The following is a 15,571-nucleotide window of genomic DNA, read 5'->3' as shown; positions in this document are numbered from 1 at the left end:
TCATTTTTTGTAGTTTTATTTACATACAATACAAACTACTCCTTTAACAAATGCATTCTTTTACATCGCACATAAAAGATTTAATAACAATGACGACAGCTCCGAATGGAATGACAAAAATGAAATGCAATTATAGCGACCAAAATAGGGCAGTCATTAAAAATGAAACTGGTCACTGCTTTAAACTGGAGTCCTGTCTGCATAATGCTAAACAAAGTACTGACAGCTTATATTTACACCAAGTATACATTAGTAAAAGATAAAATATAAATAACAAAAACAAAAGTACTAATGAAGCAATATTACATAAATTAAAAAATACAGCACCATCTGCTATAGGTTGTGAAAACATTCGTAAATGACTTAAATTCCTGAAAATAAACTGCTTCAAAAGTAATAAGAAAAACTAATGCTTTTTATAAAATTATCAAAATGATAATTTTAATTCATTCATCAACTACAAACGCTTAATATTTTAAAAATAAATCTAATGCAAAAAAGCCCTAAAATCAAAATGGCCGAGATGAAAACTGACAAATGACTATAGCACACACGGGGCATGGTGTGGCACTCCTTGCCATATCATGCATACAAGGACAGACGCACAACACCTGTAGCCATATAAAAATAAAGCCCCACAAAGGTTTACTTTAGTTTCTAATGACAACAACATCACTAAGAATGGGGCAATTTAATTCACAACCAAGATCGAATCTCTGCAAGATATTTCGTTCAACATTTAGGATATGTTGATAATAAAGTCTTGTCACTGAAAGTTCTAAATAAAATTGAAGATTGAATAAAATGTTGAATAAAAAAAAGTTAATTCTGAGATGAAACTCTATATGGCATTTGACATGACATCAGAAGCAAAATTATTAAGCTATTCAAGACGATTGTCTGAAATTAATAAAATGTGAAAAATACATCTAATTTTAACAATGATACAAAGATGAATAATGCTTTTTCGAGTAGCAAATTTAAGTAAAGTTAAAACTATTTTTTGGTTAAAAAATTTAAAATACTGATTAAAAGGGGGAATAACTAGCCAATCAACACAGCTGTAATTCTTAAACTCTATGAAATTCAACATTTTATCACTTCATTTATATCATATGAAATATGTGTGAATGCAAAATTAACTAAGACTTTTTAACATTGATTATATATTTCTGAAATGCAGTGTTTAAAGCTGTAACCAGGTGCTTATAGAAAAAAGATGTTTGAATTCAACATTGTAACTGCATGATAACTTTGATGGCAAGATAAAGATGGATTTATAATGAAGAGTATTTACAACATGAGAAACAAAAATATTTTGTAGAGAGAGAAATAGATTTTAACAAGATTATCATCACATCACAAGTTCATAATAAAATATCTCAAGCATTCCTAGGATATTCAATGAAGAAACTAGAGAGCATGAGAAGTATAAAATTGTTTTAACAGAAATAAAACCAAAATTATTTTGGAGTTTCCTTCAGCGAATTGATGCAGTGTGTCTACTAATAAAGTAGGGTACACTAGCTGTCACATAATATCAAGTTTGAATGGAAGATACAAATATACTTGGGAGACATTGGTAAATGTTACAATACTCAACACTGGGTGGTGTGTGTGTCTAGAGGTCAAAGGATGGCATTACAGTGTCCTATTTACAACACTAACACACTGAATAAGAAAGTGAAAGTATAAAAATGTACCCAGCATGGAATATACACTGATAAAGAATATAAAGAAATACAATTAATGGGTAAAAATGAAATCACAAATAATTTGTATGATGGTGATAATTTTAAAAATCATCAAAGATTCATTGCACATAATCAAGATTGTTGAAATCATTAAGATTGTGAGAAACAATCAAATAATATATGTATGTCAATAAACTAAAAGGATTTCATTCTGAGAATGTTTATCAAGTTCTGTGAGTTTTATAATCATCACAATTTCTATGGCAACATATGTCACAACATTGTGGTAGCACCTGTTGTCTGATATAAGTATTTGAAAATGTTCTTTGTGAAAGGAGAGGATCCAGAAATATGTGAGAATGAGGCATTCATTCTTGTAATTTTTTCCTTCCATGACTAATCACAATTTATACATGGAACTGGTGTGTATTAATCACTCTCCTCATACCATCACAAAGACATGGAATAAATTTCACCAGCATCATTTTTTTTTGTCTTCCATCATTACAATGAATAAAACATGACTAGCATTCAACATAAAAGGACCTTTGTCCTTCTGTGTCCTACACATCACAAGTTTAGCACTTAGAACTGTTAAGCACAAATTACAATGAGGATCCACTGAAATAACGGGAGACTCTCCAGAACCAAGAAAAACCGAAGTCATTGTAACTGTCTATAATTGCTATATAGTCAGCAAATGGGGACCTTAATTTGGTTCATTTTTTCATCCTTTGGATTGTATCCCATGTTCTTTCGTTGAAGGAACATGTGGACTTCACGGAATGTAGGTCGACAGGCCTCGTTTCTGTTCCAACACTCCACCATTAAGTCAAATATTTCCTTTGGACAGTTGGGAGGGAATGAAAGATACACCTCCTTATTGTCGTTGCGGTAATAATGTCCAGCATTTTCTATCACTTGTTCGTCGGTCAAAGAGTCAAATGGTTGGTCCTTGGCAAATGTCAGAATCTCCCACAGCGTCACGGCAAATGACCATACATCAGATTTTGTGGTGAATTTTCCCTAAAAAGCAATGTAGTGAATATTATAATTGTTCTCTAAGCCATATACAGACATCTTAAGACACAAAAAATTAATTTACTGGGATAGTTTCACAGTATTTTAAAAGGTTTTTTTTTTTCAAGAGGTAAAATTCATCAACTCAGTAAATTGCAAATAAAATCTGCAATCTTGAGTATTTTCAAAAATCAAGAAAACCAGCATTGATTTTTACCAATAAAATGCTTTCCCAAGCCATCCATCGGATTGGTAGTACTGCTCGTCCTTCTATTCTGTAGTAATCTGCACTGTAAAGACTACGACTCATTCCAAAATCCGAAATCTTGATCGTGTAATTCGTTCCGACCAGACAGTTCCTGGTGGCAAGATCTCGATGAACCATGTTTAACGACTCCAGGTATTTCATTCCTGATGCTATTTGAGATGCCATGTAAACTAAGCAGCCATAACTGAAATTAAAGAAAATATGTTAACATCAATTACATGTACATTATGTACATAAAATTATAAGTGGCTATAAGAAAAGTTTTTGTTTGAAATAAAATTTATTAACAACCAGGATATATTATTATGCTTCTCCTTTCTATTTGATCTTTATTATTTCAAATATTTTTTGACCTAAAGTTTTTATATCAAAGGCAAAATAATAATATGTTGAATTTGTCTTATTTCTAATTTCCTCAAATTCACTACGTACCTGAGTGTTTTGGCATTAGTGGCCTGAGCTACCGGACTCTCTGGGACATGGTCTAACAGGAACTGATTGAGGTCTCCGTATTTCATGTACTCCACAATCATACACAGGGGTTCCTCCCTAGTACACACCCCAAGAACTCGCACTATGTTTGGATCCTTCAGCTGGGACATTATCTTAATCTCCTTGTGAAAGTCCGCTCTGAAAAAGTTGGAATACATTTAAATATTGAGAGCAATTTCTTTACCTGATACAATATGCATACAAAATACAAAACAGAGAATTTAAAGATACAGAAATCGTCAGTAAATTCCCTGAATACAGATTATATAAATGTAATAATATACAACCATCTCAGAAAAAAATGTGGACATAACATTGTACTTTTACTATAGAATTTAGGCTATTGTTTGCTTACCTTGCTCTATCATCTGCATTCCGTCGTAACATTTTGACTGCCACTAAGACATTGGGTGTATGTGTGCTGGCTCTGTTCATAAAGTACTCATCACTTATGTAACCATCAACATTCACTGCTTCACACAAATGTACCTAAGGATAAAAAGAAACACAAATGAAGTTTCATAGTATTGACTGGATAAAGTGAATGACTATACAGATTTTCATCTTTTAATGAACAAGCAAGAGTTAGTGAAAAACCACCTGAACTATTGAAATCAAGTTTGAAATTTCTTACCTCGCCAAATTGCCCCTCTCCAAGAACATCCACAAACTGCAGATTTTCCCGTGGGAATTGGACCACAGCATGTTCCAAGGTAAGGAGAAGTTCTGCATTAGGTACTGCATATACATTGTTCCCGCTCACTCCCTGTAGATTGGGAATGTTAGGGACGTTTACATGGACGATGTCGGCAGCAGCGTACAGGGCGTCATAGGTGGGAGGCTTCTCTGAGAGGGAGTTGGTCATCATGATAGGGGTTCCGTTGTTGGCAGGGGACACTCGTATTGGGGTCTGAGTGTGTGGGGGAAGGGCCACAATCAAGGCAGACTTTGTCACATCAGGAACAGCATAGTCTCTGGAATCTGTATAAAGTAATGGTACAAAAACATGAAACTCTAATAGATGTCACATTTAAAACCACAAAAGTGATTTTTTTTACCATGAGATTTTCAAATCATTTTAAAATTTATTTTCATTTGAAATTGGAAAGCTTTTTATACAATGGGAAGTCTTACAATGGCAGCCAGCAGAAATGGTAAGAGCCATGGCTATGTTTTGAAGCAATTACCACATTACCATTATTGTAGCCCAATAAATCTAGATATACTACTGCTAACATTGAACATGCTTTTGCACAATAGAATGATTCCTTACCATTAAATACTTATCAATATAAATTATAAAAAGCAATGGTCTTTTAGAACTATTTTCAAGGTACTTTAAAGGAAAAAGTTATTTTTAATATTTTCTAGTCAATAATACCCCCTCCCTACCATAACCATATCACTCAAATAAAACACATCTAGAAGTAAACTTTCTCACAATGCATGGGTTTAAATTTCTATAATAATGTATGTTAGGATCCTATAAGTATTAGTTTACATATCAATACTAATATCAAAGAGGATTTGTATGACAGAATACAAATCAATATAAAGGTACAAAATATATATCATTCAAGAGACCAAGCAAAGACCCAATACCCAGGATGATACAACTATATGAATATAGAGGCTACAGAAAGGCATGCCACTGTAATGATACCAGAACTCCCTGCCGCACACCCGGGCAAATCTGGCAGGTCCCGCCCCCCGACCAAAGAATCCTGAGGCTCACAATACGATGGACTCTTACATAGTTTCTCTCCTCCATTACAGATCTCCCGATCCGATTCCATTTCATCCTGAGCCACACTGTTGTACATATTGCCATTGGAGACCTTGCCGTTCTGCATGTTTCGGATGCTGTTCATATTCAGTGCGATGTGCCGCTCCACAGGTTTTAGACAGTGGCGGTTGTTGTTCTGTTTACTCCTCTTGTGGCGGATCAGGATAATGACGATTACGGCTACCACCAGGAGCGTGACGATGAGAGCTGACAGCGTACCCACGATGATGCCGATCATGTCGTTCTCTGTTGTAGCTTCCTTAGTCTGGACTGATCTATCCTCCACATGTTTTGACCCTGCTGGAATAAAGTATATTCTTGCTAACATTTTTTCTCAATCTTATAAAATATCATTTACCATTTAAAATATCTGCAAACTAGGATTGCCATACACTGCTAAAGAAAGGGACTATAGTCATATTGTTATCAAGTTTCCCTTATCCCTCCCTCCTATCCCCTACTTTTTCAAAGGGGCAAGCAAACTCAATTGAGAATATTACGTTTTCAAATTATTTTAATAATACAGTATTAGGGCTGCCATGATTAACCGAAATATCGGTTAACAGCGATTCACATTCTTTCGGTTCGATTCGGTATGTTTTTCCGGGATTTCGATTCGATTCAGGTTTGATTTTTTCATACTAACATTTGCTGTACCTACACAGTGCTGCAAATTTCCTTATTTCTTTATAAAATTGACATCATTTTGAATGTGAAATTAATTATTGACATTCTTGTTATGACAGTGAGTTATGTGGTTTGATATTGTATTGGTGAATCAAAAATTCAAATTACAGCAGTGATCTAACCGTTTCTATTGTGGTCAAATAGACTTTGTAAGCATATCACCAATACTTTTATGCTTAACATAATATGAAATCATATTGGTTTTGTTTGAAAAATTTGTTTGCATTTTTCATCTTTTAAAACCAATGACCAGTATCTTTAATAATTTGAATTTCAGATATTTGATTCTTGGGTCATACTTTGTAATTCGAACATAATAGGTATTGTCTTTGTTTTCTTGACTTTACATTCCATTTTATCTTAATAAACCTTATAAAAGTATGAATCATAATTTATCAGAATGTCTTATGATCATGATGATCAAACATTACAGATTTTATACAAAAAATAAATAAAAGATCTACTTCTTCTAATCGAACCGAAATTATTCGAAAATCGAGGTTATTGTTTGAACCGAATCGATTCGAAAATTTTCTGATTCGTGGCAGCCCTATACAGTATTCTAATTTAACAATAAAAAAAAATTTATTACCTTTGCCAATTTGCACATTGATACCCTGGTCTACAGGCATATCATTGTGACTAGGGGGTACTCTGGTGGTCTTCATTGGATGGGTTACTGGTGGAAGCTCCATGGTAACATTGGCTTTCGTAATTTCTGATGAAATAAAATGCATCATTAATCTCACATATTTCATATTTTTTTTAAATTTCTAGCTGAAATCAACAAAATGCATACTGGTATGAAATTTCACTGAAAAAATTAATTAACAATATTTGAAATATTACCTGATATGAAAGAAACTTCACTGATGAGCATCCATTTGCTGTCAAAGAACAGCTGCACCTTCACATACTTTCCCACCCTGTTTTCCAGGTGAATGGGAATGGTGCGGGCATATTCCATCCAAGAATCCCTGTCAAACTCATACTCGATGTAGTTAGGCTGGTAGTATATTCCAGACACGCTGAAGTATACGTGTGCCATTCTGAAGATTCGCACATCCTTATCATAAAAGTTATTACAGTGTATGTTGAGCCTGGTGAAGTTCCTTACAGCATCAAATTTGAAGACAATTTCAATGGGGGAGCTATCCTCAAATTGTTCTGTCTTCCACCCCACCCACTCATAACCCTTGATCCCCCGGGCCTGCAGGTCGTTGCGGAAGTTGGCCTGCCCCTCTTCTCCATCCATTAGCTGACCTATACCATTATATAAGTGCTGGTCCTTGATGATTCCGTCATAAGTAAAGTCCAGGAAAGCTAACTCATCTGAACTGTGTTTTCCTCGTCTGTCTCCTTGTGGCATAGAGTAGGACAAGACACCATCTTTAAAAGAAATAAACAAGAACATTATTATATTTATTGAGCAATTGATTTGACCAAAAAACAAAAAAATAACTTCAGTCTAAATTAAAGTTACACTATGAGTCAAAAATCATGTGTTTTTTTTAAAGATATCTGTATCATAAAGTGAAATTTTATGAAAATTATTAGTATGGCAAAGGTATGACAAGTAACTTCACAGACCAAAAAAAAAGACAGCACAATATAAGTGCTGGAAAAATGAAAGTTGTATCTACCATTTCATTGTTATCAATACTTATATAATTATCATGCATGTTGAGGTCACAGTAGTTTTATGTTTAGCATAAACTTGTCAAGAACATTCAACAAGAGCATGCAAAATTGAGAAATATGTTCTATTAATATTTTCAAAGATTGTTTCAAAATTTTTTGGTCTGCCTACATTCACTTTTGGAGCTTGAGACCATTATACTTCATCGGGTTTGGTTCTGAAACCTTTCAGGAATTGAATAAAATTTGCATGGATTAATATGCAAAAAACACTATGTTTGTCAATTTTTCTGTTCATGCATCACATTTTTGAGTTAAAGAATTTTTTTGGAGTTATCTCTCTTGACATATATGTAGCTCTTTAGCTAAAGAAAAAAAAAAAAAAAAACTCGGGCAAAGGTTCCTCTTTAAAAATGTTTTATAAACACTTTTTTCCATAAAAATAACACAGGTTGATCATAAATTCAAATTTATGTCTAAAAAAAGAAAATCTAAGATTCAAAATTTACATAACTTAGAACCTCTTATCAGATGAAGAAATTTTGCCAAAGAGTTATCAGAGAAGTTAGCAATAAATGTAGAGTTAAAAAGATAACAAAAGACTTAAATCAACAAACAAGAGGAAGGATTGTTGACATCTGACAAAAAAGATTGCAAAAAGGGGAAGAGAATCCTAAAGTACATCATGAATTATTTGAGAATTTTTTCAACATCCTGAATTTGTGTCAGTCGGAAAATGATGGTTAGAATCCATCGCCCTAGGTACTGACATAACAACAACAAAGTAGAAATTCTGGCCAATTATACATAACCATTTCTACTGATAAGCCCTGAATTCCAAATTACTTAAATTGTCAGTTGATGCCAATCTATCATTTATTTTTTTTCTTTCATCGTTCGTTATCATCTAATTTCAGGATAGAATAACAACAGAAAGTTCTCATAATGACAGTGATTAGAGGAGGAATGGGTGAAAAAATCACTGAAAAAATACTATTGCCAGCAAGGAAATCTCATCTTAATTAAAATAAACATATGACTCCAAACAATGGAACACTGGCAATCTATACACACTTTAATAATGGGATAAGGAAACACATGGGTTAACATCAGCAGTCAAAACCTAAACTTCTAATCAAACTAATCTTGATCAAGTATTTTAAATGACCATTAACTACTTCCATTTCATATTTAAGCCACAGTGATGATGTTAATCTTGAGTTATACCAGTCATTTTTTTTTCATTTTTTCTCACACCCCGGCACAGCACATACTAAAGGAATTTTTGCTCCTTCCCATTTCAAAGCAATATTACTACTGAGAGGAAAAAGTTTAGAATTTTTCTCTGGAATGAAGTGAAAGAAAAATCCAATTAACTCGCCGGGGAGAATAGGGGGCGAACACAGTGTTCTTATTGTGGGTAATTTGTCTTACAACTAAACGTTCCACTCACTTGCACAATTCATTCTAATGCTTGAAATGGAGCCAGAAAACATTCGTAAGGTAAAAAAAAAAGAAAGAAAAAAAAGTTTGACCAATGACTTATGACCAGTGGCTCTTTATAATTAAACTTAGACCTGATAACATCTTAGAATTAGGAAAAAAAATCCCAGAAAATGAGATTCTGAAGAGATTTTACATGTGAAGGAATCTAAATCAGATGTGTGTTTGTCAAAATAGAGTTTCAGTGATTGACACTGATGCGAGTTTGAAATAACATTTGTTTGTGAGAATTCAAATTTCTTGGGGGTAGTGAATGAAAACAGCTTCTCTTAAGATTCATTGACCCCAGTTCTAGACAAAGAATACCTTGTAGTTTTATTTCAGCACTGGTCAAAAGTCATGAAATCATAGAATTTGAAGATATACGTAAAAGCCGATAATTAAGATAATTTTACAGACATGAAATGTTCCAGAGTTTACTGACATTTTTTTGTTGGCCTCTTTCTGCTTTTTCACAAAAGTGGGGGATTGGGGTTCTTTGTTCGGCATACAAGCGTAATATTCTCATAAAACATACTAACCATCCCACGTACAGCCATAGAGTTCTACCCTCATACAGACAGTGCGCGGAGTCTTACTGTAGGGGATAAAGCGCACCCGCTTGGCAATGATCGGAGGCGACACTTCATTCATCTCTGCTGTGTGGGTGTTATAGTTAGCTTTGAAGTGCTGCAAAGAAAAAAGGCATTGAAATTATACAGTACTTCTACAAATAATCTCTGTGTTTTTTTCTGTGTGTTAAGCTCATTAATTTATTCACTTTTATGATTTAAAATAAAATATTCATTGATCTGATATTCACCAGGACAGTACGATAAGAAAATATGTGGGAAGAAAAGATAACTACAATTTAGTCAAATGCTTTCACTCAGACGAATATACTTTACATATAAATTTTATAAACAATGCATAAAGATTCCATTTCTCTGCTAATTTTAAGTTCATCTCCAAGTGCAAAAAATAAACAGCACTCTTAAACTACAATAGCAATTAATTAGCAAAGTAGATAGTTTTATCAATATGATGGGGATATTTTGGAGTCAATTAAGCCTCATTTATGCTTTTGTTATCTCTTTGAAAGCATTCTCAACAAATTTTATGTCCCATTATAGTCAACAAGGAGTTAAATTAGATTAGTTTAAAAAACAACAGTGTTCTGCTGTTGTGTGAACCAAAAGTTCTGAATATCTAGAGCTCCGATGGTGAACTATGTGCATGTTGCTTGATTGATGGTAGAAAACAGAAGGAGACTGGGTAAAGGGGGCAGATGTGTGAAAATCAACCTGACCTTTTCACAATCAGCAGTTTCCCTGTTTCCCTTTTACAAAGATCACCCCTGGGGGCATTGATTTGGAGAGAGCACAGAGACAGAATCCCCCATGAATCAGAATTATCTAACTCAACATTCAAATTATCTAACTCCAACATTCGTTCCAGAAATGCAATACTGATTTATCAACTGCTACCCTTGCAAAAATAAATCCTGGAGGGTCAGGAGAAGTCAGGATATCCTGGGATTTTCCTGAGATATCCTGACATGTCCTGCTCTCCAAAATCAGGTTCAGGATTTTATCAGGACATGTCAGGACTTTATGTGAATGCTTCACCAGAACAGAATCTTCCCAGGATTTTTCAGGACTTTTACAAGAGATCAAGTCCTGACACAAGGAAATCTCAGGAATTTTGATATTTTCTGAACTAAAACAAACTGAATCAAATAAGTCCTGGAATATCTTGCGATCAGGACTGTTCAATTCAAAGTCCTAGAATATCCTGAAGTCAAGACTCAATATCTCTATGTGGTCCCTTCATTACAATTGCCCATGTGTTAGGTGTTAATTCTTTCTGATGATAGCATCACGAATGATTGGGGGCCAGGCAGGAGTTTCTTTAATTTATTGACCTTCTAATCTTCATCCCAGCAATTTGCAAGCGCTTTCCTCAACCTAAATAACCTGTTGTGTCCCCCACAGTTACTTAAACTAGGGCAGTATCCAATGAGGAGAGCCAGTCAGGATTTGTGCGCCTTCTCAGACCAGTTCAAAATTTCAATGCAAACCGAAATGTTTGTGAGGAACATGAAAGTGTTTATACAGTAAAGAAGTGAAAATGCTTTGGGAAATACAACATGTCATCACCATATTGAACTAGATGTCAACATTTAAATGTTAATTGTGTCTATGTCCATGAGATGAGGAAATATTGAAGATACGAATGACTTGGATGTAGTGAGAGGAAAATTTCAAAGATTTGCTGGTCATGTACTCAAGAATGTTAAGAAAAGGGTAAGTGCATGGGCTTAAATTTGTATTTCCATCCCTCATTTCAGATTACTATGATTATATAGCATAGTATCTTAACCTCTGTGTTAATTATAAATTAGTACTTAATTTAGATATAAATACAGTATGTTATCAGTAAATACAATACATGTGTAAAATAAATGTACATGGATTACATCATGACATCATGTAATTATTGTTTTATATATAGTTTTTAATTTATGATCAAACATTTTCCTAAACAATTCTTGCAAATTCTCTGTAGTTTCTTTTAAGAACTATATGTAAACATGGTCAAATGTACATCATTTAAGTACACAGCTCACTGCAGTACTATTTTATATATATTATCTTATTTCTTTCAGTGTAATTTTCTTATTTAATATTGATGCGTATGATTTTTTTTATTGACTGGTCTTTCATGACCAACTGAACTATGAAAAATATTATATTTTTTTTTAATTTTGACCATTAATATAAACATTATTGTGATTAATTGTTTTGAATAATAAAATATCTTAATTTAATACTTTACAGGCCTAATAACAGAATGCATCCCTGGAGTCAGTGTTTAATCACCATTCCTTGCATCATAAAAGACTAAGTTCCAAAGAAAAAAATTGATTAAAGAATAATTTGCATAAATAATAATTCTTTTGTCTTTTTAGTGTACAGAGGGACATTGTCCATATTTAAATGCATTTTGAGAACTTGAACCTGTTTTTGAAAGAAGTGACAAAATCCCAGAGGTCATTATGACAATAAGGGGATTGTTGATCTCAGGAATATCTCAAGATATCCCAGGATTTTTACACTACAAAGTCAAATTCCTGAGGCCAGGATGATGACAGGATTGTATTCCCAGGAAATCTCAAGACATCCCAGGATTTTTGTACTACCATGAAACATGTGCAATATTCCTGAGGTCAGGATAATTGTGGTCCCAGGAATTCTCAAGACTTCTCAGGAAATTTTGCTTTACCAGGATGTCCTGTGAAATCCTGAGAAATCCTTGTTCCAATACCATCCTGACAATTCCTGAGGTCAGGTACCAGGATAATCCTGAGATTTCCTGGGATTTTTAACCAAGATATCTTGAGAAAATCTCAGGAAATCTTGTGATATCCTGGTCTATTTTTGCAAGGGAAATAAGCCAGACTTTTTTGCTTGAATATTTCATTGCTGATCCTTCTCCTGATAATGGCATCTTCAAAACTTCCTTTTCCTCTGAGAAGAATCGGTCCAAAAGTATCATTACATCAGACAAGCCTGATTTTTGATGGGATAAGATGTGAGCATTGTTAGATGAACCACAAAACCAAGCAGATTAAGTCACAACATAAATAATCCTCTAAAATTAATGGGATCTGCAAAAGAGATTCATTTTCAGAGATTACTGTTTGTGATTTTTTAATGTCAAGGGATAACTTGGCAGGGAGGGGGATGTCTGCGTCTTAATTCTGAGCCGATTCCTCAGTTATCTACTCTTGTTTGTGTATTTTATGGCCATGTTTTGGGATACCTGATGGGAACATATGTTTTGCCCACACTTTAATCCTGCTGATAAACTACAGCGACAATGAGAACTCATTTCATTCCCCCCCATCACAAAAAGCTTGGTTAATCATCCTAAACAACAACTCACCCCAAAAAATCTCCGTGCAGGTTTCACTTTTTCCGACATAAAACCCACAGGACATTTTCCCATTCTTGAGTTCTAAATGTCTGGCAAGGGGTTACATCTTCAGGGGAGTGTAATTTTATTATGCCATACATTTAGAGACTTTTTGCCTCTCTATCTAAATATACAAACCAATACACGATATGGCTGTTTGCATTCTGAGCCATTCAGATGTAACACAAGGGTTGATACATACCTCTTTTGCTTGCCTGTTTCTGAAGCGGATCCATTCCCCGTCATCCTCTCTCTGGTATTCCAGGAGGAACTCTTCTGTATATTCTTGTCCCTGGAAAAACAGAGTCAAAAAATAAGTTGATACAATTTGTTACACCTAATGATACTTCTCATGTCAGCTTTTTCTACACTAATTACTTGAAAGATAATTCTTTTTTCCTACTAATTTCTGGGTGATGAGTCTGTGTAATAAATTTCTCTTCCTGTTATATGATTTTACGGCTTCTTCGTCTTAATTTGATTTGAATGATCTAAAAATGTTACTTGGAGAAAGTTGACAGAGTAATAAAATGATGCCATTACATTCTTTTCCAATGGGAGCAAAGAATTGTGTCTACAATGCAAAGTATGTATATTTATCAATCTAAGCTGTTCTTCTATAAATCAGGAAAAAAATTGTTATGGCTGCTTGCACAACTGTAATACAGTACTGAATTGCAGGGGAAGAAGAAATTTATGGGTAGGAAAATTGGGAACAAGTCAAGCAGAATTTCGCTAGCAGCCACCTTACTAATTACAAGACAGAGAAGGCAGTAAAATTTCATATAATAGAATTAACTGAATTCTTGTCTGACACAAAGCCCTCTGAAACCCAGTCTCTGACTAGTTCCCAATGACAGGGTAGCCTAATCCCATCAAAATGTCAACTCCCCAAAAATAAACTACAACTTCTATAATGAGATGGCTATACTATCAGTAGACAGTGGAAATTGGAGGTTCTAAGATACACTTGGTTTATGACAGTGACTCTATTTAAGAATGATTCTCCTTTCAGTGTCAGGGCAGTTGGGGTTGATGATAATGTCTAGACTGTCTCTAAAATATCAACATTTTAGCAACTTTTGCCTGCAGGTTCAGGATAGAGAATGTTATCTGACCAGCTGCCATTAAACTAACTCATGAATCAAAATTTATGAAGAGGACTATAAAATCCACATGCACATCCTTTTTTTCTGAGAAATTTCCAGTCTCATTAACTTGCCACAGTAACTTAAAGATTAAAATGCATATTTTATGGCTGCCATTATTCATGCTTCCTCAATTTCTCGAAGTTCATGTAACGAGAAATTTCTCCTGCAATTTTTGTTTACTAATGAACAATAGCTCGTGTTTGAAGTATGATAAAAAGACTATTTTCATAAGCTAACATTTCATCAATACCATCTTTTGCTGATAATAAAACATATCTGCCTCTTTATGAAACCATTGTGGGTTGTTTATGACCGACGGATGAACTTTGGAAAAAAAAATATTGAAAAATAATGAATCTATCACTCAGGGCTCTGTGATTTCTTTCACAGCTCTCTACCGATCTGGTAGCCGTGTAGGACCCAGGATTCCTTCAGTTTTCTGATGGGAGCCGTACAAAAAACCTCTGGATTCTGCATGCTACATTTCAGAGATCACACAGAATCATGTCTATACACTATAGATCCAGGCAGAAAATCTAGTCTAATGAATTCTCCGAGAGATTGTATAGGATGCAACCACTGTAGCATTAAAGCCATGCAATAAAGCATGCTTCAGTCATTTCACTCTTATTGCATCTTATAGGAGACAGTAATTTTTTTTTTAATAAAGATGCCTCATGTATCGGTTTTATATGAAATAGGATGAAAATGAGGTAGTTTTCAGTACAATGAATGTGGATTTAATCAGAGAAACCCTGGTATGCTTGATTATCAATGTAGTAGATGATCATTGACATGATACATGAATATCCATCAGATCTCCTCTCATTACTATGGTATTGATCAGCAATAATGTGCTGGAACGTGTTATTTCTATTTTAATATTTAACAATAATTCTAACTTACATTCATAACCCTTTGAACCAAATGTGAAATATTTTTTTAAAATTCCAAAGGGCAGGTGACTGCTATCATGCCTGGACGATATCAGTGACATGCAGGGTTGCCTCCCCTGTGATATCTGTATGATACCTGACCAGTGGTCGAGGGCAGAGGGGGAGCTCCATTAGAGCCTTCTTATCAAACAAAAACAACGGCAGCAATTAAAGCTAATCTTTTGGGGGAAGGGAAACAGAGAAAGCGATAAGGGAGAAATGATAGGGAGGGAATTTCTGACACAGGCTGCAATCAGCTGATTATTATGGAACATGGGATTGTCCAGCCATATTGCCCTGCAGCCATGGAAAACAAATGCTGCATTCTATCTTCCTCGACCCATATACATTTCTGGGCAAAGACTTTTAAAAAATGCCAGGGAGGAATAAATAAGTTAGAACAGAATCATTAACTTAAGGTTTTCAGAACTAAACATAAA

The 15,571-nt window shown here is 34.4% G+C and overlaps 1 protein-coding gene across 3 annotated transcripts in view; it reads right to left on the bottom strand.

The window, feature by feature from the left end:
- The window catches only part of LOC134272014 (discoidin domain-containing receptor 2-like), an 88,488-nt gene continuing 72,917 nt past the window's right edge, over window positions 1-15,571 (bottom strand). Inside the window, exons 6-15 of one of the 3 annotated variants that reach the window (XM_062754248.1) lie at window positions 13,248-13,337; window positions 9,610-9,757; window positions 6,797-7,336; window positions 6,540-6,665; window positions 5,138-5,560; window positions 4,109-4,455; window positions 3,830-3,963; window positions 3,415-3,612; window positions 2,932-3,166; window positions 1-2,720 (exon numbers count right to left, since the gene is read on the bottom strand). In XM_062754248.1, the coding sequence (XP_062610232.1) occupies window positions 2,388-2,720; window positions 2,932-3,166; window positions 3,415-3,612; window positions 3,830-3,963; window positions 4,109-4,455; window positions 5,138-5,560; window positions 6,540-6,665; window positions 6,797-7,336; window positions 9,610-9,757; window positions 13,248-13,337 (2,574 nt within the window). In that variant the 3' untranslated portion in view covers window positions 1-2,387. The remainder of the gene's footprint in view (window positions 2,721-2,931; window positions 3,167-3,414; window positions 3,613-3,829; window positions 3,964-4,108; window positions 4,456-5,137; window positions 5,561-6,539; window positions 6,666-6,796; window positions 7,337-9,609; window positions 9,758-13,247; window positions 13,338-15,571) is intronic. The other 2 variants (XM_062754249.1, XM_062754250.1) reach the window with 2 other exon arrangements.

This window comes from Saccostrea cucullata, unplaced genomic scaffold (genome assembly GCF_032062105.1).
Source record: "Saccostrea cucullata isolate Sc308-1 unplaced genomic scaffold, CSIRO_AGI_Scuc_v1 ctg602, whole genome shotgun sequence".
NCBI lineage: Eukaryota > Metazoa > Mollusca > Bivalvia > Ostreida > Ostreidae > Saccostrea > Saccostrea cuccullata.
The sequence above is the reverse complement of the archived record's forward strand: the minus strand, read 5'-3'. Positions and strand labels throughout refer to the sequence as shown.